Source organism: Rousettus aegyptiacus, unplaced genomic scaffold (assembly GCF_014176215.1).
Source record: "Rousettus aegyptiacus isolate mRouAeg1 unplaced genomic scaffold, mRouAeg1.p scaffold_m13_p_2, whole genome shotgun sequence".
Classification (NCBI taxonomy): domain Eukaryota; kingdom Metazoa; phylum Chordata; class Mammalia; order Chiroptera; family Pteropodidae; genus Rousettus; species Rousettus aegyptiacus.
In genome coordinates this window covers 14,306,591-14,334,190 of record NW_023416295.1, presented here as the reverse complement: position 1 = coordinate 14,334,190, position 27,600 = coordinate 14,306,591, and the positions used below count along the sequence as shown (strand labels likewise).

General features: G+C 43.5%; 1 protein-coding gene, 1 non-coding gene and 1 pseudogene across 3 annotated transcripts; 2 read left to right on the top strand and 1 right to left on the bottom strand.

Annotated features, from left to right (window-relative positions):
• The first annotated feature begins 226 nt into the window (after window positions 1-226).
• Window positions 227-27,467, top strand: LOC107516735 (sterol 26-hydroxylase, mitochondrial). 2 transcript variants are annotated; one of them, XM_016156760.2, is made up of 9 exons: window positions 230-1,017; window positions 23,173-23,363; window positions 24,769-24,968; window positions 25,096-25,293; window positions 25,460-25,632; window positions 26,193-26,359; window positions 26,565-26,646; window positions 26,726-26,935; window positions 27,074-27,467. In XM_016156760.2, exons 1-9 carry the CDS (start codon window positions 748-750, stop codon window positions 27,185-27,187), a joined length of 1,605 nt encoding a protein of 534 aa, XP_016012246.2. In that variant the 5' UTR covers window positions 230-747; the 3' UTR covers window positions 27,188-27,467. The 2 variants fall into 2 exon arrangements, 1 of the variants encoding a protein (XP_016012246.2); XR_004955706.1 differs by lacking the exon at window positions 26,565-26,646 and having other exon boundaries at window positions 227-1,017.
• LOC118614777 lies at window positions 2,672-2,790 on the bottom strand. The gene has a single exon (XR_004956144.1). It is a non-coding gene; the product is annotated as a 5S ribosomal RNA (ribosomal RNA).
• LOC118614785 lies at window positions 20,170-20,288 on the top strand (annotated as a pseudogene).
• Window positions 27,468-27,600: the final 133 nt, after the last annotated feature.

Here is a 27,600-nt window from a genome sequence, read left to right as displayed (position 1 = left end):
GCAGAGGTGGCGGGAAGAGGAAGAAGGGGAGAGGCTAGAATTGCATTAAAAATCCCCGATATTTACTTTTGTTCGTCTGTTTGCTTGGCTACCCGCTCCAGATATCAGATGACCTTGGATACTAGGCTGTTCTTTTGTTTTGTTTTGTTTTGTTTTCTTTCAGCGCTCAAACGCCGGGATCAGTGTGGGGTAGGAGATGGGGGAGGGGAGTCCTGAGGACAAGCTAGCGGCCAGTTTAATCTCAGCAGCGGGTTCCTGGGGTGGCAAACCCGCAGGTCCGGCGAGGGCCGGTCTCACTGGTTGGGGTCCTCGGCCTCGGAAGCCTTCCGGATCCCCGAGAACTTTTTTGCACTATTGCCCAGAGTTAGGACCAAGCGAATTTCAAGTTCTCTTTGAGAGTTCTCGGAAGTGCGAGGTTGGGGATCGCGGAAGAGGCGGCCAACGTCAGAGCATTCTGGGTCTCCATAAGTCCGCCCGTGCATCTTCTGCCTTTGTGTTGGCTGGTCCTTTCCGCGAGCCGAGAGGCATACAGTGGGAGAAGGTGGCTTCCGTGGGCTCGTTAGGTCCTGTTTGGAGGGACTGAGGTCCGCGAGGAAAAGTAAACAGTAAAGGGCCGGGCGGTCTTTAGCCCGCCCCTCCCCCCCCCCCCGGGTTTACTAGTGCCCTTGAACCCGCCCCTCCTGATCCGCCTTCGGGTGGATTGCAGGTTCTCCGCATTTGCAATCAAAAGGCGCGGCTGGGTGAGCTATGGATCGCATCGCTGCACTGGGCTGCGCGAGGCTGCGGTGGGCGCTGCTGCGGTCACGGGTGGCCTGCTCTGGCCTCGGCCCACACAGGGCCAGAGCCAAGGCCTCGATCTCCAGAGCCCTCCCGGTGCCCGAAACAGCCGAGGTTCCCGGAACTGGGCCTGGCGACAGGAGGCCTCAGGGTCTGGAGGAGCTTCCAGGACCAGGGAAGCTGCGCATCCTTTTCCAGATATTAATGCGGGGCTACGTTCTGCATTTGCACCAGCTCCAGGTAACCGAGCTAGGGCCTCGCGACTGGGGAATGGGTGGGGGGGTGCGCGGGGACAGAGTTGCTGAAGGTGCAGAGATGCTTGTTGGACAAAAAGTGAAGAACATGGGAACTTAGCTCGGAACCGGCTGGGGCTGCGGTCGTAAACTGTTAATCTGTAAGGATTATGTGCAAAGGGTAGGCAGAACCGTTTGAACTGAGGTGAACAGGTTGAGGAGTGGTAAGAACCAGGCTACTAGGAAGGAGGTGACTTAGCAGGTTAGGTTTAAAGTGGACAGACCTCGAGAGAGGAGGGAACTGCCTTGGTAGCAGAAAGACAGATGCAAGTGTATAAGCTGCCTTACGTTATAGATCCATTGTTTAATTATGTGGCGATATCGGCTACCATAGGCTTCTTCCAAAGGAAATGGCTTCAGGAGGATTCCAGAGGTTTAGCAATTAGCAAGGTAAATTTCTACTTAGGGGGAAAAAGATGTCGCTTCTAAGGGGGTAAAAGCAAAATGATAGACAATAAGGAAGAGGTGCGATTTTAAGAAATGTTATTATGAAATCGACTTCCAGTAAGAAGAGTTTATTCAGTGGAATGCTGATAGGAGGCGAGGATGAATGGATATAGACTGGAGTCAATGGGCAGAGACTAGAAAACCCAATGTTGGTTAAGTCGGAGAGGTTTAAGGAAATGAATCGAATTAATGCACTCACTCCGTGCAAGGCACTTTTTCAACCGTTTGGATTCAATGAGATGAGGCCATCATCCTCATGGGGTTTATATATACACCTTTGGGGAAGAGGGAGGTGTGTATTACATGCCACTGAGTTGGCTCCCACTGCTGGTGACCCTATGAAGGAGTGATGTCCACAATGTCCCGTCCTCAAAGGCCCTGCTCAGCTCCTGTAGACTCATGTCCGTGGCTTCTATTATGGAGTCAGTTCGTCTCTTATTTGGTCGTCTTTTTCAGGCCCCGAGTTGGTTTGGTGAACAGACTGGTTACTGTGTGGCTGTGCTGGACAATAGACAAAAAAAAAAAGAGGAAGAGCTGTGGGGACTGGGATAGGACAGGCCTTTGAGGAGGGATTTGAATACTAGACTAAGGACCCTGGTGGGCTCTGGAGCAGACATGAGGTAAAGATGGCTGCCGATGGACACTGTCCCAGTTATGCAGTAGGATGGATTGGACAGGAGAGGTGGATGATGAAGGCTTGGGTATGGTATTATCTGAGCCGCCCTCCGGAGAAAGCTAGAGTGGGAGTTGAGGATAAGGTAGAAAATGATCCTGAGCGTTTGAAGGTCTAAACTAACCATAGTCTCTCTATACTTGCCCAGGCTGCTGCCATCTCCCCTGGGACCTTCCCTTTGGGGTCAGCTCCAAGAAATGAAGCCAAGAAAGCAGAGTCCTATAAACTTCCTTTGCTTGATTTGACTTCTAGAAATTCGAAATGCCCACTGTGAATGTTCCAAGGGTCGGGGCTCAGGATTTCTCATCATTTCTCAGAGGGAGTTTACTGGAAGGTTTGGCTCAGGATTTTCTCTAGAGCAGTAAATATCAAAGAAATTCTAGATGGCCCTGGGAGGGGGAGGAGGAAGCAGGAGAAAGCCAGGAATTTGTGGCTTTTTATTTATTTAATTAATTTATTTTTTATTACATATTAGTATTTATTTCTACAGCACCTGGTCTTCCTAGGAGGTCTCCCATCCAAGTACTAACCAGGCCCAACCCTGCTTAGCTACCAAGATCAGACGGGATCAGGCTTGTTCAGGGTGGCATGGCTGTAGACCACGGACTGTGGCTCCACTGGGGTGCAAACCCAGGACCGTCTACGTGTAAAGCAGATGTGCTAACCACTACACTATGGAACCATGTCCTGTGTGGCCTTTGGAAGGAGAGGCCAGAGCTAGGATTTAGGAGAGCCCCCTGGCTCTAGCTCTTATATCCCAAAGATGCAGAGTCCATGGACCTGGGCTGTCTTATAGAAAATATATTAGCCTTTCCCACCTACCACATGTGGCTGGTGTGAGTTAATAAAAGTGGACTCCTGCACATCTATAAAACCGAGTTACTACCCCTATTGAGGAAGAATGCATTCCAGTGACCCACTTTCCATCAGTTCGAATTTATTTAGTTGCCACTCACACTGGCTTAAACTATAAAGCAGCTTTATTGGTTCATATAACCAAAAAGTCTAATAGTTGGATGACCTTCAGGTATAGTTTGCTCTAGAGATTCATGAGATAATCAAAGCTACAGTTTTGTTTTTCTGCAGTTCTCTTGTCTCTGCCATCTTGCAGAAGTTAGTTGACTGGCCTAGGTTAATTGCCTATCCCTGAACCCATCATAGTGGCCACAGGCATTCTCCAGTTAGCTTAGACCCATGCAATGTCATGAAGCTGGGATTGGGGTCCCTCCCTCTAAACACAAATGAGAGGAGTGGAATTAATATAAGGGAAGCTGACCATAATGTTCCCCGCATGCTCAGTGGTCCAAAACTGCATATCCCACATAAAAATAATGAAATCAGTTTAGGAAAGCATCATAGAACTTAAGGGAATTGGGACATGTGAAAATCATGCTAGTCCATAAATGCTAACTCCATTCTCTTTCCTAACCAAAATAATGTCAAGAGTGCTAGAATAATGAAATGTGAATATGTGTTAAATTTATATGTAAGTTTACGTGCAATTGGAATCTTTCAGAGATGTCAACCCTAACAACGATAAGATCAGCTCTCTATTCTGTAGCTCTTGTTGCAGACTGTCTGAATTGGTGACCCCTCTTGTGACCCCTACTGTCCCATGCACATACTTGTCATTTCATGTATCACGTTTCTTTTTTTTTAGTTATAAAATTTTTTGCTTGTGATAGAACTTTTAAGATCTACTCTCTTAGCAACTTTCAAATATATAATGCAGTATTATTAATTATAGTCACCATGCTGTACATTACATCCCCAGGAATTATTTCTTTTCTAACTGGAAGTCTGTACCTTTTGACCACCTTCATTCATTTCGCCCACCCCTCACCCCCTGTTTCTGGCAACCATCAATCTGTTCTCTGTGTCTATGAGTTCGGTTTTTTTGTTTTTAGATTCCGCCTGTAAGTGAGATCATATGTTATTTGTCTCTCTCTGTGTGCCTTATTTCAATTAGCATAATGCTCTCAAGGTCCATCTATGTGGTTGTAAACGGGAAGATTTCCTTCTTTGTATGGATGAATAATATTCCATTGTGTGTGAGTGTGTGCGTGTACATCACATTTTCTTTATCTATTTATCCATTGATGGACACTTAGGTTGCTCCCATGTCTTGGCTATTGTATATAATGCCACACTGAACATAGGGGTGCATATATCTTTTCTAGTTGTTTTTTCATTTTCTTTGGATAAATACCCAGAAGTGGAATTGCGGGATCACATGGTAGATCTATTTTTAATTTTTATGGAACCTCTGATCTATTTTCCATAGTGGCTGCACCAATTTACAGTCCCACCAAGACTGTATGAAGGTTCCCTTTTCTCCACATCCTTGTTAACACTTCTTATTTCTTGGCTTATTGATGATAGCCATTATAACAGATGTGAGGTTATATCTCATCAAAGTCTTGATGTGCATTTCCCTGATGATTAGTGATATTGATCACCTTTTCATGCATTTATTGGCCATCTGTCTATTTTCTTTGGAAAAATGTCTATTCACATCCTCTGCCGTTTTTTAATCAGATCTTTTTTTTTTTTTTTTTTTGGCCATTGAGTTGTATGAATACTTTATATAATTTGGGATATTAACTCTTATCAGATGTATGATTTACAAATATTTTCTTGGTAGGTTGCCTTTTCATTTTGTCGATGGTTTCTTTTGCTGTGCAGAAGCTTTTTAGTTTGATATAGTCTCACTTGTTGGCTTTTGCTTTTGTTGCCCAAGCTTTTGGTGTCAAAACCAAAAAAATCATCATCAAGAATGATATCAAGGAGCATTCTACCTGTGTTTTGTTCTAGAAGTTTTGTGGTTTCAGATTTTATGTTCAAGTCTTTAATTTATTTTGAGATAATTTTGGGGTATGATGTATGGTAGTTGTTCAATTTTATTCTTTTGCATATGGATGTCCAGTTTTCCCAGCACAATGTGTTGAAGAGACTATCCTTTCCCCATTGTTTATTCTTGGCTCCTTTGTTGTAAATTAATTAACCATATATGCATGGGTTTATTTCTAGGCTCTCTGTTCTGTTCCATTTGATCTATGCATCTGTTTTTATGCAAGTACATGCTGTTTTGATTACTATAGCTTCGTAATATAGTTTGAAATAAGGAAGCATGATGTCTCCAACTTTGTTTTTCTTTCTCAAGATTGTTTTGGCTATTCAGAGTCTTTTGTAGTCCATACAGATTTTAAGATTGTTTGTTCTATTATGTGAAAAATGCCATTGGAATTTTAATAGGGTTTGCATTGCATCTGTAGAATGCTTTGGGTAGTATGAACATTTTAACAATATTAATTCTTCTAATCCATGAACATGGACTATCTTTCCTTTTATTTATGTCTTCTTTGATTTCTTTCTTCAGTGTCATCGTTTTCAGTGCAAGGTTTTTCACCTCCTTGGTTAAATTTATTCCTGGATATTTTATTCTTTTATGCAATTGTAAATGTGATTGTTTTCTTAATTTTTCTATCTGATAGTTCATTATTAGTGTATAGAAACAACTGATTTTAGTATATTGATTTTGTATTCTGCAACTTTACTGCATTTATTTTTTCTAACAGTTTTTTGGTGGAGTCTTTAGGGTTATATATATTTTATATATATATAATATATATAATATCATATCATCTTCAAATAGTTACAAATTTACTACTTTTCGATTTGAATGCCTTCTATTGTATTGGTCTGTAATTGATCTGTTTAGATTTTTTTACTTTCTGATTCAGTCTTGGTTGTTTTGTGTTTTTACGAATTTGTCCATTTCTTCTAGGTTGTCCAGTTTGTTGGTGTATACTTGTTTATGTAGTCCTTTATGATACTTTGTATTTTGAGGGTATCGGCTGTCACATCTCCTCTTTAATTTCTGATTTTATTTATCTGAGTCCTCGTACCTTTTTTTGTATGTGTGTGAGTTTAGCTGAAGGTTTGTCTATTTTGATTATCTTTTTTAAAAAACAGCTCTTAGTTTCATTGATCTTTTCTATTGTCCTTTTTGTCTCAATTTTATTTGTTTCTGCTCTGATCTTTGTTATTTCTTTCTTTTTACTAACTTTTGTGTTAATTTGTTATCCTCTTTTTTAGTTCCTTGAGGGATAAAGTTGGGTTATTATTTGAGATCATTCTTATTTCTTAATGTAGGCATTTATTGCTATGAACTTCCCTCTTAGGACTGTTTTGCTACATCCCATAAGTTTGGGCTTTTACCACTCTCCGCATCCTTTCTTCAGAGCCTATAATCCCACTGTCCGATGGACATCAACATCAAAGGTCAGATGATCCGTGACCTTCTAAACCTGGTGGGCTTTGTTCTGCTCAACACAGAGGATATCATTTCCAGCTCCCACAGCTCTACCACCAGGTCAGCCTCCTTGCTTTTCTGTAGCTCTGCTGGCAGCATGAATAGCCTCTTTGTGACTCTGGGAATGAGTGGTGTCTGGGTGCTCCCTCCTGCTTGGTCTCCTCTGCCACTCTCCACCCCTACAATTTATGCATGCACTACTGCCACATCGGTGCTCCTAAGAGCATGTTTGTTTATATTGCTCCTCTGCTCAGAAATCTCCACAGGGCTTGGAGAATCAGCTTTCAACTCCATACCTGGACATTTGAGACCCAACCTCCTCTTCCCAAGCACCCCTCCCTTTAAGTTTTGGTATGCTGTATTTCCATTTTCATTTGTCTTTAGGTAGTTTTTGAAGTCTCTTTTGATTTCTTCTTTGACCCAGTGGTTGTTCAGTAGCATGTTGTTTAATCTCCACATATTTGTGAATTTTCCAGTTTTCTACTTGTAATTGATTTCTAGTTTCATATCATTGTGGTGGGAAATGATGCTTGATATGATTTTAATCTTCTTGCATTTATTTGTGATCTATTCTAGAAAATGTTCCATGTGCTCTTGAGAAGAGTGTGTATTCTGTTGCTTTGGGGTAGAATGTTCTATATCTATCTGTTATAAGTCCACCTGGTCTAATGTGTCATTTAAGGCCAGTGTTTCCTTATTGATTTTCTGTCTGGGTGATCTATTCATTGATGATAGTGAGGTATTAAAGTCACCTACTATTATTGTACAGCTATCTGTTTCTTCATGTCTGTTAATATTTGCTTTATATATTTAGGTGCACATGTTTTATATCTGCACCTGTATATATGGCTTAGAGACAAGACTGTGAAGCTGTGAGGGCAGAGCCTATGTTTTTCCCACTTCTGTGTCTCCCCAGTGGCAGACACAGTCCAGGGCACAGGGGAGGTTCTCAGTAATGTTTGATAAATGAATAAATTTCACATACTAGCCAAAGGGCTACGAGTGGTACCAAGGAGTGGCTATATCTGATGGTAAACTTCTTTGTGAGACTCTTCTCAGCTCCCCCATCTGGTTGTTTGATGTAAGGTAGAATAAAAAGAGACGATAAGGGAGGTGGGCAGATTAATTAGGTGTGGCCTTTCAGGTTTCAGCTTTCCAGCTTCAGGAACTAAATTTTGTCAGCACATTCAGCATGGGTAGACTGATCCACATTGGCCAAATCCACAGAAACAAATGGTAGACTGGAGTATCCACATATTTCTTACTGAGGAAGTTAGCCCTCACAGGAGTTCAATCACATAGAAACTTCCTATTCTGGTTATCTGTTGCTGCATAATAAAGTATCCCAAACACACAGTGGCTTAAAACAACATTTTGTTATGCTTATGATTTTGTGGGTCAAGAATTTGGGCTGTGCACATCAGAAATGGCTTATTGCTGCTTCACAACGAGTTGGGTTTTAATTCAAATGTCTGAAGATTGCTAAGGTGGCTCAATTGGGGCCATATATCTGGGCCTTGGGTCTGACTTTTGGTTGGCTTCCTCAGTTTTCCTTCATGTCACACATGCCAGGGCTAGAAATTCCAAGATGGCTTCTTTTATTGCCTGTTTAGTGCCTGGGCTGGTTTGGCCAGAACAGCTGAGTATCTCTCTCTCTCTCCATGTGTATAACTTGGGCTTCCCTACAGAATGGTGGTCTCTGGATCATTAGACTTCTTCCAGAGTGCTGGCTTCCCTCAGAGTGAATGTTCTAAGAGACAGAAAGTGGAAGTTGCCAGTGTCCTAAGGCCTGGGACTGGAAACTGGCACAACATCATTTCCACCGTAATTACCCACCAAGGCAACTACAGAGCCCACTCAAATTCCAGAGAAGATGTAGACCTCACCTCTTAGTGGGAAGGGTGTCAAAGAATCTGTGGCTATCTTTGATCCACCACCTCCTCTTCCTAGAATCCAGGTACCTGAGGAGAGACATTAGTCACTACATTAGTAGACTGGTGGCATGCAAGGACCCTAGAACTAAAGGAATATAATCATGCAGAAGGAAATTTCATCTAGGCCTTGGAGAAACCTGATTTAATGTGCTTCCCTGATGCCTGTCCACTGGGTTAAGTATCTCTCCCTTGAGAAATAAAGGCTGCCAAGTTCTGGCTGTTTGGCTCTCCTCTTTGGGTTTTGTGCTGGCCACTCCTATTCTGTTAATACATTCTTGCTTCAGTTGGGCTAGTCCCATTGATTAGATGGATTTTCTTCCTCGGTATTCACATTACTATCAAGCCTTTCAGAGATTATGCATTTTCATTTTCATCTGCCAAATATTTACAGTTGCCGTTGAGACTATAGCAGAATCAGATGTACTACTGCCTTTAAGCTCAAAGGATGAGAAATTTGAAACTAGATGTTAAGGTAAAAAATGCGAATCATACCAACTTACGAACTGTACTTCTAGAATTTTTAATTTACAGATAAAGAGAGATCTGAGCGTATTCGAGATAGCAATATCTCTGATTGGGAAAGATTGGAATGACTAACATGTCCCAGTAGGGGACTAATTAAATCAATTATAATACATTCATATAATGGAATTTTATGCAACCATCAAAAAGAATAGGGGTGGACCTATGTGTTTTAATATGAATCACTTGACAGGAGATGTGAAGAAAGTAAGGTGCAAATCTATATAACATGTCATTATTTGTAGATAGAAAAGAGTGTAAGATGTGTGTGTGTGTGTGTGTGTGTGTGTGTATGCATTTATATGTTTGTATGTGCATAAAATATTTCTGGGAGGGCACGAGAAATTTGTAATAATGGTTGCCTCTCTGTGGGGGTCTTGGGCTCTGGAGGTGAGAATTAGGAGGAAGACTTACTTTTTATTGCAAGACTGCTATGGACCTCCACCAGAGTTTCTTCTGTCTTCACCTTGCCCAGGCATAGTTCAAAAGAATAGAGAGAACAGGAGATAAAAAGATGTCTGACCAAGTGCCTCCTTGTCCAACATATTTTAAGGTCTTCTGATGGTCCTTCCTCTTGTTCGTCTGTCTGGGTCCTTACTTCTAGTGTCTCCTCCGTATTGACATCCTTTTCAACTCGGCATCTATTGTGGATCATCCATTCTTTGTTCCTAGAACGCTCTCATTGTCCTCCAGCCCAGCCCAGCTGGTAGGCAAGGTATGCTCAGAGTATTGAGGTTTGCCTCTAGGTGTGTGAGGACTGTGGGTGGTATGTGAGCAGTCCTTTCGTTTTTCTCACAGCTTCTCTGAGGGGCATCCCAAGCAATGCCTTTTCTTGGCTCATTCTTGGATCTTCCTCTACCCTCAACCTATTATTTCTCTTAGACTGCAAAATCAGGACATTCTTACTGTCCAGCTGTCTGGTAATTTATGACAGTTCTGCCTTCTCATACAAAAACACATTTTTTGATTATTGAAGTAGTGGCTGCACACTGCACAAAAAAGGTTTGTTTGTTTGTTTGTTTGTTTGTTTGTTTTTGCAGCTTTGTGAAATAAAAAATTTAGAAACACGTCAAATGCCAACCACCAGGATAAATAAATTGTGACGTATTTATTTAATAGAATAATATACAACAGTCATAATAAATGCACTAGCTTTTTAGGTAGCAATGTAGAACTCAAAAACAAAGTTGAATATAGAATGATATGTATAGTAGAATACTATTTCTATAAAATAAAAACCACACAAAAATACTGGAGGCTGTCATTGGATACATATATGTAGTAAAATTACTTAAACATTGTCAGAAAGGATACACTTCAAATTCAAAAGTTGCTTTGTGGAAGGAGGAAAAAGGGAAGGATAAGAAGGGGAATTGGTATCTGAAATGTTTTCATTTTTAAAAAGATATGAAGCAAGTATGACAAATACTAACAGTTCTTAATTCTAGAGGGTTTATAATGTTATTTTCTTTAATAATTCATATTAGAACATTCATAATAACAAAATACAAGTAATTTTGCTCATTACGAGTCGAGATGGTGCCACTGGCTTGGTTTGAGCTTAGAGGAGATCATTCAAGGCAAAATTTGGAGCAAAGAAAACCTGGGAATGTTGTTACTTATTTAGCACCTTCATTCACTTTGAAATGTGAATCCCACTCTTATGAGGAGATTGAGGCTAAAACCCTGACCACACTTTGATAACAGGAGACCTAGCTGTCCCTAGACGACTCCTCTTCACCTTTGACCCTGAATGGGCCTCCTTCCTGGCATTTGTCAGTGCAGGCCTCTGACAGATCTCTCCTGTTTTTCCAACTGATGGCTACTAGCTTTTAGGGATAGGTTTGTTGACACTTGCAAAACAGTTCTTGGTATCTGCTAGTTCACTTTTGTCCTCAGAGCTGTTGTTGTTTTAGTGTTGTTTTGCTGTGCTGACGATCTGCCTAAGGAGCGATAAACTAAACAAGGTCACTAAGTAAGAAAACAGAACATTGCAACACAGTGTCAGTTTTTTCAGGGGGAGATTTGGGAGGATTTTAATGTTCTTTTTTTTTTTTTTTTTTTTTCTGGCAACGGCTTTATTTATTACACAATTCACCCACTTAACAATTAAATGGTTTTCAATACCTTCACAGAGTTGCCCTACCATCATTAATTTTAGAATATTTTCATCACCTCAGAAAGAAACCTTATACCCTCTAGCAGTTACTGAAACCCGCTTCCCGCCCTATCTAATGACTCTATGTCCCCTATGCTGTTGACCTCCCTCATCAGCCCCTGGCAACCATTAATCTAATTTTTGGATTTGCCTATTATGGACATTTTATATAAATGGACTCATTCAATATGTGGTCTATTGTGAAAGCCTTCTTTCAGTTAGCATGATGTTTTCAAGGTTCGTTCATGGTATGGCATGCATCACTACTTTGTTCCTTTTTGTGGCTGAATAATATTCCATTGTAGGATATACCACAATGTGTTCATTCATTCATCTGTTGATGAATAATATTTGGGTGGTTTCTACTTTTTGGCTTAGTATTATTTTTTGAGTTTTCAAGGTACATGCAACTATTAAAGATAAGCATAGCTGGACAGTAGTTTAAGTGGTGAAAACAGATTTTATTCAGTAACAACTGACAACAGGACAAAGAGATAAACTTGTGCAGGGATGACTGGATGTTTTACAGAGAGTGTGAGGGAGTCGGGAGGAGGGTCCGCGGGAGCTTGAGTAGAGTCAAAGAAGGGAAAAATTACAAAAAAACAGGAGGCAAGTTGGTCCCTGTGAAACTCCTGGGTTTGCTAAATGGTGCTTATCTTATTGAAGTTAGGCTCCTGCCCTCCCACAGAGACTGGGGGACAGGAGCCCTATCTTCAGATGTTGGCTGGAACAAACAGGAATTCTTTTGGCAGCCTTGAGTTTCCTTAGTGTGTTAAAGTCTTTATAGGACAACGTTGAGGCCTAGTCAAGAAGAGGGCTAAGAGGAGCCTGATTAGAATTTAGTTCAGGAGAGAATCTTTATCACCACCCAAAACTAAGTTTCCTAAATTTGCAGCCTACCTTTTGAAAATCTGAAACCTATGGCACTTTGCTGCTGCAGGAAAAAATTAGTTTATGAACAAGGTATTGCATGAGATTTCAGCTCTCCACTCCCTCCCTGCCAGCCTTTGTACATACCCCAGGTTATCACCCCTTGCCTTGGAGGTAAATTAGTGCAGTTCTAGGCACTATACCTATAATTGAGATAATGGTCATAATGGGCTGCCTTGGGTTATGATCTCAGCACATGGATAGCCAGCCACAGTGCATCTTTGGGATCAACTAGTAGTATAATTCTTTTGTTTAACTAGTGAGGAAATGTCATGCAAGACAAGGCTGGTCCAAGGCCTGACTGCTTTAATAAGTAAAGATACAACGAGCCATATTTAGATTTAGATATGTCAGTGTTCCTGTAGTGAAAGGAAGAATGAGGCAAAGGTTCCAGCTCCTGGTGACCCTTATTCCCCCCACTGGAACTTCTCCTACCAGATGACTATAATGTGAGTTGCAGGGTACCCTGCTGCTAAGGAGCCCCTTCTAGACGGTAGCTAAGGGGCTTTATATTCTGCAGCTCTTTCCTGTAGGAGTGGACTGAAAGCCCATGTCTCATCAGAACCCAGGAAATGACAAGAAACTGTCTCATGACAGCCTCCCAGAAGAGATAGAGGGGTGAGTTAGGGGTGACTTCTTAATAGCTCTTTACATAAGTTTTGAGTTCCTGAGGTATGGCTCAAATCTTCTCGTGCACAGATATGTTCAAGGTAGCCCTGTAACTCCACCCTGACTTTTCACGTATCCACTCAAAATTCTCAAAGACTTACATATATCACCCCCTCGGATAGATATTCTAATTTTACTGATAAGAACTTGTACCAAATCTCTTCTGCTTGTCTTCGACAACATCAGATGAGAGTCACCACCACAACTATGGTTCTCTGTAGGTTGATTAGTCCTGTTTGGAGTGTAAGCTGCAGCCAGACTCCCGACCAGGAGGACAACTAGATGTGGCAGCAACCACGTATACCCCGCCTCAGCTGACCCCTAGAAGTCCTGGGCAGTATGATTACCTATTGCCACCCATGCTGAAGAATTTAGATCAACCCGTGGCAAATGAACAAAAGAGGTAACAAGATAAGGCTTAAGAGATCAAATCCATGTTCAGAAAGTTAATCCTGTTCTGCCACCTTTAGTGGAGGCTGATTCTTTCTGAAGTCAGGGGCTCTTGGGAAGTTTCTAAGAGTTTTTAGATTCAGATTCTCTTTGGCCAGCAGTCAAGGGTGAGTAGTAGCAGCCTGGGTCAAATTGACCAGATGCCCCATAGACAAGAGCTGAGAAAGAGAGATTAATAGCCCTTCCCTTCACCCACAATGGACAAGGGTTGACCCTCAATGTCCCACAAGCCAGAGGTGTTCATCTCCTTCCACAGCCATGTGACCAGTCCCTCCAGTAATTATTCCACACCTTGTCCGGGTTCTTCTTGTGTCTTACCCTCACGTGAGCCCTGGTGCCTCAGTCATTTCTTCCTTGTGTTCCTCAAGCTGTCCTGTAATATCTCCCACCCCCTGACAGGTGGGCCATGTCAGGACTACTTCGGTTGTCACCTCATAGTCGTGATGATTATCCTCAATATCCGAAATTGCCCAAGAGCAGCACGCATAGCCAGTGGCAGGAGAAGCACCCAGTTAGAGCAGTTCACCCCTGGGCTCTTCTTGCTGCTCACAGATTTCCATAGCCCGGTTTCCCAACGGGTAGGCGTGGGAAGAAAAAAGGGTAGAATGAGAAGAGTTAATTAAGTGCTTGAGTCTCTTACAGCCTCTGTGAGCCTCTTCCCACATCCCCAACTCACAATGAAAAATTCTGTTTAAATGGGAGGTGCCCTTCTGGTGAATTGCCACATGTATATTCCAGGCTGACCTTCTTAGGTGTATGTTCCACTGGGAGCTGAGCCTTCGCTGTCCAGTTATCTTTTTAGGATTCTCCTTTTAAAGTCCATTTCATCTTTTAGTGGCACCTGCTGCCTGGGAATAATCCAGGGCACGTAAGGTCCAACGAATGACCCAGGGAGCTGCCCACTGCTGGGTACTTTTTACTGCAAAGGTGGCATCATTGCCTGGTTGGATACTCTTGAGGAATCTGCATATGTAGCACAGTTCATCTAAGGGGGGGTCTTTGACTAGTGTGCTCCCCCATCTGCTGTGTGGATAGAGATGGCAGTGCCATACCTTGAAAAGGTGTCTACTGGAGTCAATAGGCATACGTTTGCCGCGGGCTGCGGTCTGCAGAATTGTGAGTCACTGACACATGTAGCTCAAAAGCCTCATGAGCACGGACTAGCCCAAGTTTAAGGGCGGTCCTTAAAGCCCATTGGATAGTTTTCTTGAGTACACCTGTGTGTACTAGATCTTTGATTGAGACGGTGATCTTCCCTGCGATCCCTTCCCTTTCTCTGAAACCCTGTCCTACTTTACTGATACCCCGTGGCTGAGCCGAGAGAACTAGGTGGACTCCTGGCGGTCCACTCAGTCCATTACATTATTCCAAATGTGGCGTTTCCTCATTGGGAACGCCCTTTACGATCAAGAGAAGAATCACATGCACTGAGCACGTCTGTTCCCACGATGCATTCAGCAGTATCCATGACAACCACTTAGTGTGTGTATTGGCTCAAAAAGGCTCATCCACTGTGAACCTTTTATATGTCAATTTGGCTAGGTCATGATGTTTGGTCAAACACCAGTCTAGATATCGTCGTGGAAGTAGACCTTGAGTAAAGCAGTTTACCCTTCATAATGTGAGTAGGCCTCATCCAATCAGTTGAAGACCTTAAGTGAAAAGACTAACATCCCCAGAAGGAAAGAATTCAGCCCCTTGACTGCCTGATAATCTAATGGGTTTTCCTTTATAAGTTACCATTTTCTTCTCCCTGGCTGCCCTGAGAATTCTATGTTGTCATTTTTTTTTTTTTGGTAACTTTAATACAATGTGTCTTGGTAAAGGCCTTTTTTGGGTTGAGATAATAGGGTGTTCTGTGGACGTCTTGAATTCCAAGTTCCAGCTCACTCCTTAAATTTGGGAAATTCTCATCAACTATTTGTTTGAAAATGCTTTCTAGTCCCCGCTCCTTTTTTTCGCCTTCGATAATGCCCATTATTTTTATGTTTCCTCTCCTGATGGTATCAACTCGTTCATGTATTTCTCTTTCATTATTTTTCATTCTTTGGTTTCTCTCTTCTTCTTTCTGACTTATTTCTAGATTTCTGTCTTCGATATCACTGATCCTTTCCTCGATTTGGTTGACTCTATTTCCCAAGCTTACTATTTCATTTCTCAACTCTTGCAGTATGTTTATCTTCAGAAGCTCTATTCTGTGCTTTTTGAGGGTTTCAGTTTCCTTGCTCTGCTCATCTAGGTATTTTTTCAATTCCCAAAATTGTTACTATGATTTGTTTTGGAACTCACTGAGTATTTTTCAGAAGTACCATCTCGACTTCTCTGTCATTTAAGTTGCATATTTCTATGTCTATAAGCTTATTTTCTGGAGATTTTTCTCTTTCTTTCTGAGGTGCCTCGTCACCTTGGTTGTTCATAGTGTTTAATGGACTGTTTCTCCTCCTGAGCATTAATGAAAGTGTATTCAACTGTTTTTCCAGAAAGAAGATTTACTATCTAAAGGTCTCTCTGTAGCCTGCGGCAAAGAAGATCCTTTTCTTTCGGTTTCCAGTAGGTGGCAACTAAGCTTCTTGGATCCCTGCTTTCTACAAAGCTTTAATGCCTTTTACATTTTTTTGTAGATACTTAATCACGCTCACTACCCTGTCTCAGTCCCCGTCACGTCAGCGACAGTGTCTGCAGCGTTCGCTCAGATCCTCCTGGGGCTCCTCAGTGACTGGGGGAGGGGCTCTCTGGGTTGGGGCTTGGGGGCAGCGGCTCAGCCTCGGTTTTGCAACGCCCCCGGTAAAAATCAGCGGTTGTTTTTCTGCCGTCTTGTTTCCCTGCTTTCTGCCCTGATGACTGGGCTCTGCCGCCAGGCAGCTGCGTGGAGCTCACAGCTTTCCCAGGCACGGCTGTTTAGGGAACTTGCTGCACCTTCTCCCTTCCCCCTCTCCCTACAGGGAGCTTCGAGGGCTGCGAGAGGCAGCTTCTTTATTTCTCCCAGTCCACCCTTCCGACGCCCAGGGTTCTGACCTTATGTGCAGATCCCACGCTCAGACGTGCTGGTGTGCAGTTTGGGTGTTTTTTTGTTGAGTTTTAGATGTTCAGCTTATTGTTGTTTCAAGGAGGGAGATCTGGGGGTGTCTCTCACTCTGCCATGTGTCTCCACTCTCCCCATAATCTCATTTTAACTGGATTCCTTCTGTAAAGACTCTATCTTAAAGTAAGGTCACATCTTGAGATACTTGGGGTTAGGACTTCGACATATGAATTTCGGTGTGACACAGTTCAACCCATAATACCCCCTTAGGCTGAAAGGCATTTATCTTGATCCATGTCTAGGCTTCCCTTCTGGGAAGTTTGTTGCCCAGAGCTAAATAGTTTTCCAGAGTCTATCATCAGGGTGCAAGAGAAGACTTAACCATCCTCAAAAGCCTGATGGTACCCATTGAACGAGCCACTCATTCTAACCTGAGTGCCACTCATTCTAACATGAGTACCCTGAGTGACCATCTCACCGTCTGGGCACTCATGTTTCCCATTGTAATTCTAGGCTAGGGTGACAGTAGTCCTAAGGGAAGTTATGGTTTACCCTCTTATCATCCGTGGGTGCTTATCAGGCGATAGTTTCACTATGGATCAGTCTTTACTTCTTCCTCCATGCTGATATTATCAGTGACACTGTTCTTGGCCAGGGCGGCTAGGAGCATGGGGTCGGTCCTTAGGTGAGGACTGGATTTCCATTCCTTCTCATCCAGCAGAACTAGTGTGGCTTTCTCTTCCTTCGACTGGTGCAACCAAACTTCTAGTGTCTCGTTAGGTTTTTGCCCAAACCTATCTCAAATTCCTCTTTTCTTCCTCCTTGTAAGAAGGGACCTCAGTATACCTCCGAGGAACTGAATCCTCTTGATGATCAGGAAGTATTTTATCTGTGGGTCACAGCTACCTGTGTGTACAAAGCAGTTTCATTTTCCTAGTTTTACCAAAGGATAAGGAACAATCATAAAATGCATTTAAAAACCTGCGTGGGGCCCTCTCCTTTTTCACTCTAAATACCAGCATAACTAACTCACGAGGGCTCTCAGGAACAATGGTCAAAGACCCTTGTCCCCTGGTCACTAAACACATCAGCAACCCAGTCTGCAGCTGCCTTCCAGGCTCCTGTTCCGTACCTTGATAGCTGACCTGCAGGGTCTCACTGTCTTTTTTTTTTTTACAAAAGGATGTTGTGACCTTATCAGCTTTGGGGAGGAAGGGGTTAAAAACCCCACGGAGTCAGTTTATAGGAGCAGCGAGGTGCAACTTTTATTTCTGGACCATACTGCTTGTTAGTCTGTAAAAGGCAGCAGTTTTTCTTCCCCCGCTGGAGGGTTTCGGTTCTGTCACTCTGCCCACACCGTTCCCAGAAACCACTTGACCGACCACTTGACCAGTCACTACCGCTGAGACTTTCAGCTTGCTAATTAATCAGCAAGACGTCATTATACAACGAAAACTTTGGACATCGGAAGAATTTTCCCAACACTTTCGGAATGCTCACAATTAAACATTTTATTGCGGGTTGCTGCACATTTTTGCAATAGTACATAGGAAGATAGGGCTCACAGGCATCTCTCACTCACCAAATCCCTTTCCCTTTTGTCTCTCCTCACTGCAACTCTTACCCCAACCTATCTGTCGCTTTTTACAGAAACACAGACCAAAGGGTTCAAAACAGGCACTGGAGGAATTCCACAGCTGCTGGAAGCTTGGGGAATCCCGGGGGGGGGGGGGGTGGCGGGGGGCAGGGGTTGGGGGTGGAGAGAGCGCTGCCAGTAAGAGCACTTTTTTTTACGCTTCCTTTAGGTTTCCAGTTGCCTGTCAAAATAGATAGGACTGTGGGAAGACCCCAACGCCTCTGCACTGCCAGTCTTATTTCTTCTAACCTGACCTGCATCATCTCCTAGTGAGAAGACCCTTCCCCTGCCACCCCACCCCCATCTCCACCCCCACCCATACTTAGCCACACCATGTGCTACTAGATCACAGGGAATCTATTTGTTGCCTACCTGCCCATGGCCCCAGGTCTCTAAAAGAGCATTGTAATTTTGCCAGCCCCGTGATGAGCACCAAATGCATCACGTTCACACATTAGAGAAGGCAAGGCGAAGGCCTAACAGATTCTTCTGGGAAAGATACAATAGGCCATGTTTAGATTTAGATAGTTTATTATTTACATAGAGTGTGAAAAGAAGAATCAGCCAAGGGTGTCAGTTCCCTGAGATCCTTGTCCCACACATGCAAAAGAGCAACCCTGAAATAAAAGGGGTCTGTCTGATCACTGCAATTCAAGTTGTGGGGTACCCTGTAGTTGAGGAGCCCCTTTCAGACTGCAGTGACTTTGTTTTATATTCTGTAGCTCTTTTCTGATGGGGGTGGCGCAGAACACTCCCACCTCATCAGAACCCACAGAGCATGAGAAATTGTCTCTTGACAATCTCCTAAGGGACTTGGGAGGTGAGTACAGAGGCCACCTCAAGGCAGCTCCTTACAGGCATCCAGGCCTCTAGCACCTGGGAGGGTCACAGGGCAATCGGTCTCAGAAAAGGCTGGTTTCAAGGCTTTCTGTATTCGCCAGGTCAGGAGGGTACCATGGTGGAGCTTTTACCCAACAAAGTGACAAAGCTGTTAGTGTTGGGGCCAGAGCTAGAACAAAGCCTACTGCCAAGTAGTCCCTGACCCCTTAACTGGTACCGCCAGCTGTGCGTAACTGAGCCGAGATAAAAACACGTGACAATGAGGCAGCCACTTTTTTTCCTATAAAAATTACCATTGTTTAGAGAAATCAGAAAATATAAAGACACAAAATGAAGAAATTCCAAGTCTTCTATAATCTTGCACATGTCAAAATGCCTTGTATACATAGGCGCTTAATAAGCATTTGTGAGATGAATCCATAAATACACACATAACCTTGGGGGTAAGTAAGCGTTGGCCCTGCTTGCTTGTCCTTGGTTAATAGGCATCCACCCATGTGTCATCTACAAACATGTGATTTTAAAAATGAAAGCGTACCGTATATTCTCTTTTGTAATCTGCCACTTGCTAAAAAATACATGTGGATATCTTTCTATATCAATTAACACTTCTATAACAGTTTTTAATGAATGAATTCAATGCTCACCCTCTTTGGAGTCTCACCTGGAGGAGGCCAGCTCTCCCATTCATCCTGGAAAGGATCCCTGGGGAACTCTGTTCTGAGAAGTGGTACTTAGAACTTTCTGAGAACCTTGGCGCTTTCTAACTGGCTCAGGTTACAGCCAGACAGAGCACACATCTCTCACCAAGTAATCTGTTGTCTTTCTAAAATAAGTTCTTATGTAAATAGATCCTGGTTAAGTTCCACTGAGTAAACTAACTGAGAGGAGGAATACAAAAGAAGAGCTAAGAAAGCGAGACTTAGGCGAAGGGGGAACCGTCCCAGAAACCTCCAAACTGAAAGCCAGGAAGTGGTGCCACAGACTTTGGATTCCAGGGAAGAAGCTGGTTCCTGAGAAAATGGTTATCGATTTAGTGTTTTGAAGCATGCCATTTTTTTTTTTCTGATTCCAAGATATGATAGAAGTTTTGAAAAACAGATCACAGTATAAAGAAGAAAGTAAACTATCTATAAACTGTGACTCAGAGATAACCACTGTTTGCATTTTTAATAAAAATCGTGACATGTGATTTTACTTGACCTTAACAAAAGGAAAAGAAACCGAACTTCAGATAAATATTTTTTCAAAACGAGATATTTTTTAAAAAGAGTCCTCTAAAATTAAATAGTGACGAGACATGGTAAGAGGTTGAGGTTATTGCAGAAGTTCTCAACCTGGATGTCTTTACCGCTGTGGAAATGTCTGGAGACGTTTTTGGTTGTCACAACTTGAGGGAGAGGGGTGCTGGTGGGTAAAGACCAGGGATGCTGCCCGATATCCTACTCTGCACAGGACAGTCCCCACAGCAAAGAATTATCCAGCCTCAAATGTCAGCAGTGCATCCACGGCCATGCCACCCTGAATGAGCCCGATCCCGTCTGATCTCAGAAACTAAACAAGGTTGGGCCTGGTTTGTACGTGGATGGGAGACCACCTAGGAAGACCAGGTGCTATAGGTGCAAAAAATTTTTAAAAATAAGGGATCGTAAGCTGACAAGGTCCTTGCAATCTGTGTGGTCAACCAAGGATTGCCTTGCCTAAAATATATTAATGAATTAAATAAAATAAAAATAAAATTTAAAAAATGTCAACCGTGCTGTGAGAAACCATGGGTTGTTACATAGTCGTGAGTTGTGGGGGTTTTAAATAGCACAGTTTTAAAGGGCATAAGTTCGATTCTAGTTAGTAGGACAGTTTTCTCAGGAATCAGCGGGGTAAGTGGTTGAAAGCACAGCCTCCAATCAGGTGGTATGAGTTTGACCTCTGACTCTTGCCCACTGACCAGTAAAGTGACCTTGAGTAACCTCTTTGGGTCTCTGTCCTCATCTACAAAATTGTAGTAATGTTAACCTACCTCATCCCGCTGTAGTCAAGACTGAATGAGCTCATGTAATTAAAATGCTTGGAACAGTGTCTGGCATGTACTAAGGTCCATGAAAATATTTGCAATTATTATTAATAGTATGTGTTATTAATATCTTAAACCAAATGGAATACACAAACTTACTTTTAGGATAATTCTTCTAAGGAATTTAGTAGAAACAATAGACACGTTAAGTATTTTTTAAATGGAAACGTTAAGAAAAATAAATAAAATGAATACCTAGGGCCCGCTTCTAAATCTAAAGAGTACATACATGAATTCAGAGGTTCAGCAAGGCTTTCCTATTTTCTAGAGTTACCTGATCAACGGCAGGTGGCTTATTGTTTCCCAAACACTTTCTGGGGTTTTTTTCCCCCTTTAGATTTAAAAAATTTAAATGCATTCTCATAGTTCAAAACTCGAAACAATAAAACAAGATCTACGTCGAACGGTCTTACTCACACCAATGTCCCCTCTTCGCTCCCACAGGTAATCACTTTAATTAGTTTCTGATGTATCAATCCGCTTTTTTCCAGACAAGTAAATGCAAATACTCTGTATTCTTATTTAGCCCCTCTTTCTTAGACAAAAGATGTCATACTTCCCCATTTAACGATGTATCTTGGCTACCTATTTTTCCATATTGCAATCTATCGTTTCGTATTAGCATACAAGGAGCAGATTTATTCTCTTTTAAGGTGATACGATATTTAATTATATAGATGCCCCATACTTTGTTTATAAATTTGTTTGTGATTTTTATAGATATTAGCACATGGGTTTGTGTTGTTTTAGACCTTTACCGGTAATGTATGAACATTCCTGTTTCTCTCCAGGATTCACTATAGTGTATAGACGATGAACTTTTCCAAATCGTAACACACTGTCAGGCATTACTGGGAGGTAGAAATGGAAACAAGCCTAAATAGACATTGGGGCCTTATCAAAGCTGCATTCCTAGGAACTGGCAGAATGAGTCATTAGGTCAGGGTGGATTCTGGGCAATTGTATAATATATTGAGGGTAATCATGTTGCATGCTCCTAGAAGAATTCAGTTTTTAATGCCAATAGTAAGACCCAGTAAGACTGGTGTTTTTTTAGACTATGAGTTGGGCGAAGTTGACATCTATAATTTGACTGATAGATCTCTACAATTTCGATGTCTCTTTTACAGAAGCCCTTTAGCCCAGTTTCTACACTGGAGCAGATTCGGAGCCTCTTAAAACCTCTTAGTAACAGATTGTGAGAGATAAAGGTCCTGGGAAACCATTATGTTTCATTTTCTTTCAGTTTGTGGGTATAAATTAGCCAGTAAATTTAGCCTCAATATTCGTGGATTTTTTTTTAAGTTTTAGCCCCACCCCCGGCCACCAAACCAAAATGTTTTCTCCCTCATTTTTGGCAAGTATAAAAACATTATAGCAATTTCATAGATGCTATGAGTATCAATTTTCAAATATTTTAGAAATTCTAAGATAAAATATTTAAGAATTACATTACCTAACACAACAAATATATATATATATATTTTAATTCAAACCACATAGTTTACTTCCTATCTGGATTCTGACTTTCCCATTCAGCTTCTTATTTTCCCTGGAGTTTATAAATGTATTTCTTTTTTCTTGTTAGTTGTATGAGATATTTATCTTCATCTTATTAACAACAAGCTGCACTAGATTTAAATGCTTCTATTATATCTCACTGAAGGGCTTGGTTTTTTAAAAAGCCTAGACCCTACGGTTTGCCACCGTAACACAGGAGCCCCCAGCCTGGAACTTGCACCTGGGTTTGTATATTCCGAGAAAACCACCAGTAGAACCAGAGGGGTGAGAGAAGGAAGCTTCAGCAGAACAGGCTCCTTCTGACCAAGTGCAAACAGAATGTTTATGCCCACGAGCAGAGAGAGGGATCATCTCACCGGGGGAGCAGCCACCTTCTCCGATGGATTGGAGCAGAATGTGCTGCTTAGTTACAGAAGCAGAGAGCGTTCATGAGAATGTGGACCTGCCTGCCACCTTCTTGAGCAGAGCAAGCAGGTAATGTCCACGGGGACAGCAGCAAACGTCCTCAGGAGCAGGCGCTGTCTAGAACTCTTTGTGCCCTGCCTTCCCTATGGCTGTAGGCCAAGAAGCCATCTGTCTTTTGCGTGCGTGGAGGGGCTATGTTCTGAGTTAATACTATAGCTACATATCCCATTTTTCTGAAATCTCTTTCTCTCAAGAACCTCAGCTCCCCCAGTTCCTCCAGTTACACCAGATACTCATCGCTCTCAATATTCTAACACCTGTGTGTCTATTTTTTTCAGTGTTCTTCTTTTGGAGCTATAGGCCATCCCAGTGCCTACCTCCTACACAACGTGATTTTGCCCAGCCCACTTGCTATGGTGTAGCCATCAGAACTCCTCCATCCCATCTTCTCTCCAGGGAGAGCCTGCCTGGCTGGGCCATGGTTATTCAGCTTTGTTTGAATCCTACAGGTGCTGCACAAAGCCAAGTATGGTCCAATGTGGGTAACCCGCACAGGGTCTCAGACCTACGTTCACCTGGCCAGTGCCCCACTCCTGGAGCAAGTGATGCGGCAAGAGGGCAGGTACCCAAAACGGGACAACATGGATCTGTGGAAGGACCACCGGGATCAGCAGGGCCTGGCGTACGGCCCCTTCACCACGTGAGCTGGGGCCTCAAGGGACTTGGACAGGGCCCCAGAGGGCCGGGCCCAAGGACAGTTAGTGGCACTGGGCAGCCAGTAGATAATGGGCAGGGTAGGATGTCCTTGCATCCTCTGAACCTGACACCCCATCTAGAAAGCAGTGGTTGGGATGGGCTGAAGCCCAGGGGACCATTCATTGTCTTTTCCACTAATATCTTTTATAACTTTGAACAAATGAATTATTTCCCCTTCCTTGGTTTTATTTTTCTCATATGTAAAATGGGAATTTTCAACTAGAGTATCTCCAAGGTAACTCTAGGACCTTTCCAGCTCCATTATCCTATATTATGGTTCAAAATATACCAACTCCAATCATAATAGGACATATCTGTTTATAGTTGACAAAATATCATTACCATGTTTGTCAGGAGAGCTCAGTTTAATTTTTAAAATAGTCCCCAAATCATGTATTGTATGCTTCTTGTCAGATGTAAGATTCATGGTGCTCTCCACACACAGAGATGTAAGTCTTAGTCTTGTCTTGAAGTTATACCTAGAAAAGTTATTATTATTTTTGCAGTGGCAAATTGAAGGATGGGCCGAAGGACAGGCTGAGTACATTGTATACCCATATGCCAATTGAGGTAAATAATTGAGAGTCACTGGTGATAAACCATTCCCAATGGCACGGGTTGTCATTGGATCTATTACAAGTTTTTTTTTTATTTTTATTCTTTATTTTTTATTTTGGCTATAGTATGTTAACAGAGCTCCAAAAACAATTAATGGCATTTTATTTTCTCTAGTTGCTTGACATCCATGTTTTAGTCATTTCTTAAAGGATTAAAGTTGATTCTGGTGGTAGTAATAGTAACAGCAACGAAGATAATAAGGAACTATGTGTTTATGGCATGCCAGACATTGGGCTAGTCTCTTTTTATTCATTCTTTCATTTTATCATCACAACATGCCTATGAAAGGGAGAGTAGTTTTATTCCCGCTTCGTAGATGAAGAAACAGACCCAGAGAGGTTTTCGCATCACTTGCCTGAGTTGACACAACTAGCGAGTCGTGGAATAGATCTGAACAACACTACTACAAGAGAGGCATTCTTATTCCCATTTTACAGAAAGGGAAACTGAGGCATAGAGGAGTTCAGTCGCCAGTAATCATCATTCTTGTGATTTGTCCCCTACACAGCCTGGTTCTAAACGCCCACCTTAGCCACTTCCGCTCTGCTGTGGTGAGATTCTGAAGTTTTGTGCTTCGAAGATCCTGTCATTTAAAAGTTTGGTGACTCTGTAATTTAACATCTAGGAGTCTGACATTTTCCTAGATTGTAGGGGCCTCAGGGTGGGAAGATGCCCTCTACGCTAACCCCTCTCAGCTCCTTACGTTTGTGCTGCTCCTCTGTTCCCTGCAGGCAAGGACAGCGCTGGTACGAGCTGCGCCAGGTTCTGAATCAGCGGATGCTGAAGCCAGATGAGGCTGCACTCTACACAGATGTTTTGAATGAGGTGATTGACAGCTTCATGGCTCGACTGAAACAGCTGCGGGCGGAGAGTGCCTCTGGGGACCAGGTGCCCGACATAGCTCACCAGTTCTATTACTTTTCTTTGGAAGGTACCTTTGTTGGGAGAGGGACTGGGTGGGCGTAGGTCGGGGGTAGGTTGTGCTTACCTTCCTCAAAGCTTTCTGGGTTCTGTGTGCCATGACACTGCCTCCTGTGACGGCCTTTGTGCACTGCTAGCAATTTGCTACATCCTGTTTGAGAAACGTGTCGGCTGCCTGGAGCGGTCCACCCCACGGGACACCACGGACTTCATCAATTCTGTCGGGCTCATGTTCTACAACTCATTGTATGCCACCTTCCTCCCCAAGTGGACCCGTCCCCTGTTGCCCTTCTGGAAGAGATACATGGATGGCTGGAATACTATCTTCTCATTTGGTGAGGAATTCAGGAAAGGAAGTTAAGGGGTAGGTCCCAGGGTCTGTGCATTAGCAGTTTCTCCCAACATCTTTGCCCTCATGCTACCAGCTGTTAGTGTGGCTCTTGGTCCTTGAAGATCATGACTTTTGGTTTTATACTCCCCTGTTCTTCATTGTCCCTGTAGGAAGGAAGCTGATTGACCAGAAACTCAAGGACATAGAGGCCCAACTGCAGACAGCAGGGCCAGATGGAGTCCAGATATCTGGCTACCTGCACTTCCTACTGAGTGGAAGACAGCTCAGTCCTCATGAGGCTGTGGGCAGCCTCTCTGAGTTGCTCATGGCTGGGGTGGACACGGTGCGTGCGGGGGGCCAACGAGGAGACCAGGGGCTCCCAGCTCCCATCCTGAACAAATTCCCCATTATCCCCCACTTGAGCCTGACCTTCGTCCCTCCAGGTACCTGCTTTTTTTTCTGTAACATGGATATAGAACTAGAAGGAGGGCAGGGAATTGCCCTTTTGTTAGAGGGATTCATCCATCACCTCCTAGAGCCTCTCAAACAGCTAGAAAGCTTCATCTCATATCTAATCCAATTCTCTTGTGCTATAATTTAAGTGGAGAGTTTAACAGGTTGTCCACCAGCACCTTCATTGTAGGACCTCTTTCCAGTCCTCTCTCATGTTGGCTTCCTCTCTGTTACAGTTTCCTCTGTTGTTAGAATGCAATTCTCCATCATTAATGCTCATACCGCAGTGGAGTCACATTTAGCGTGGAGGGTCCATCTTATTCTGCCATACTCATGGCAAATTAGTTTCTCTCCCACATTTTGCCTTCACCCACTCACATGCCCTCCCACTACCTAACCGGCTCTTTCCTGGAAATCCCTCCTCACTTCATCTCTCATTCTACCTCCTAGACATCCAACACACTGACATGGGCCCTGTACCATCTTTCAAAGAGCCTAAAGATCCAGGAGGCCTTGCATGAGGAAGTCGTGGGTGTGGTGCCAGCTGGGCAGGTGCCCCAGCACAAGGACTTGGCCCACATGCCTCTACTCAAAGCTGTGCTTAAGGAGACGCTGCGGTAGGTGCTGTTCCCTGGAGCACAGGGTCTGTATGTGGGGAGGACTCAGAGACAGGAGTGGGAAGTGGGAGCTGTTGGGCTGAGGTGAGGGTCAAGGGCGAGATGGGAAGAGGGGCTTCAGGGACCAGAGAGGTGGGGTCGAAGCGGTGGGCACTCTGCCCCTCCCTGAATCCAGAGACAGGTCTGTACTTTCTTTTCCTTGTAGTCTCTACCCTGTGGTCCCCAACAACTCTCGGGTAATCGTGGAAAAAGACATTGAAGTTGGTGGTTTCCTCTTCCCCAAGAACGTGAGTGGGGCTAGAAGGCCAGGGTTCCTAGGGTGCCCCACAGCCCTAAGCTGATGTGTTACCCATTCTTCCTGTGCAGACTCAGTTCGTATTCTGCCACTATGTTTTGTCTCGGGACCCTAGCATCTTCCCTGAGCCGGAGAGCTTCTATCCCCAGCGCTGGCTAAAGAGCGAGCCTGATAACCTCAGGGCCCAACACCCATTTGGCTCTGTACCTTTCGGCTATGGGATCCGGGGTTGCCTGGGCCGCAGGATTGCAGAGCTGGAGATGCAGCTGCTGCTGGCAAGGGTAAGTGGGAAGAGGCAGGTGTGTGCGTCAGGGAGCGGGGAGGCTGGCCTTGGGGAGGAATAGGGTGGGAGTGTGCAGAGGAGGGCAGTGGCTGGAGATCACAGACTTTAAAAGCCCTGTGTGCATTGTGTCTCCCAGCTGATCCAGCAGTACAAGGTGACCCCGACCCCTGAGACAGGGGAGGTGAAGAGTGTGGCCCGCATTGTCCTGGTTCCTAATAAGAAGGTGGACCTGTGTTTCCTGCAGAGATAGCACCGAGCTGGACCCCCGCCATCTCAGGGCTGGTCCTAGAGGCCCCAGCCCTGGCACAGGAGTTCCTGGCCACGGCTTTGTCTCAGATAAGGAGGGAACAAAGGCGGCTGCCAGAGTCCAAAAGCCGAAGAAACTCAGCGCACTGCCACGGGAGCGCTGAAATTTTGCCACTTTTATCATTTTGCGCAGTTCTCTCTTAGATAAAGAGCCATACCTTGTCACATTACTATCCTTGGGGGAAAATATAGAATAAAGGGATTTTTTTTTATTGATAATTGGAGACCTTTGTCATTCTTTTTGATGACCCACCTTCCAAAATCCTTTGTGTTTGGGGAATGCCCCCTCCCCACTTAGGACTCTTGGTGGAAGGCAGAATCACCTCCCTCCATGGACACTGAGAATGCCGTATGCTC

Excerpts from the sequence above, each read along its gene's own strand:
- LOC107516735 (XM_016156760.2), top strand. The coding sequence starts at position 748 with ATGGATCGCATCGCTGCACTGGGCTGCGCGAGGCTGCGGTGGGCGCTG. Across the intron at positions 25,294-25,459 it reads GAATACTATCTTCTCATTTG|GAAGGAAGCTGATTGACCAG; the intron begins GTGAGGAATTCA and ends TTGTCCCTGTAG. Across the intron at positions 25,633-26,192 it reads TCATGGCTGGGGTGGACACG|ACATCCAACACACTGACATG; the intron begins GTGCGTGCGGGG and ends TCTACCTCCTAG.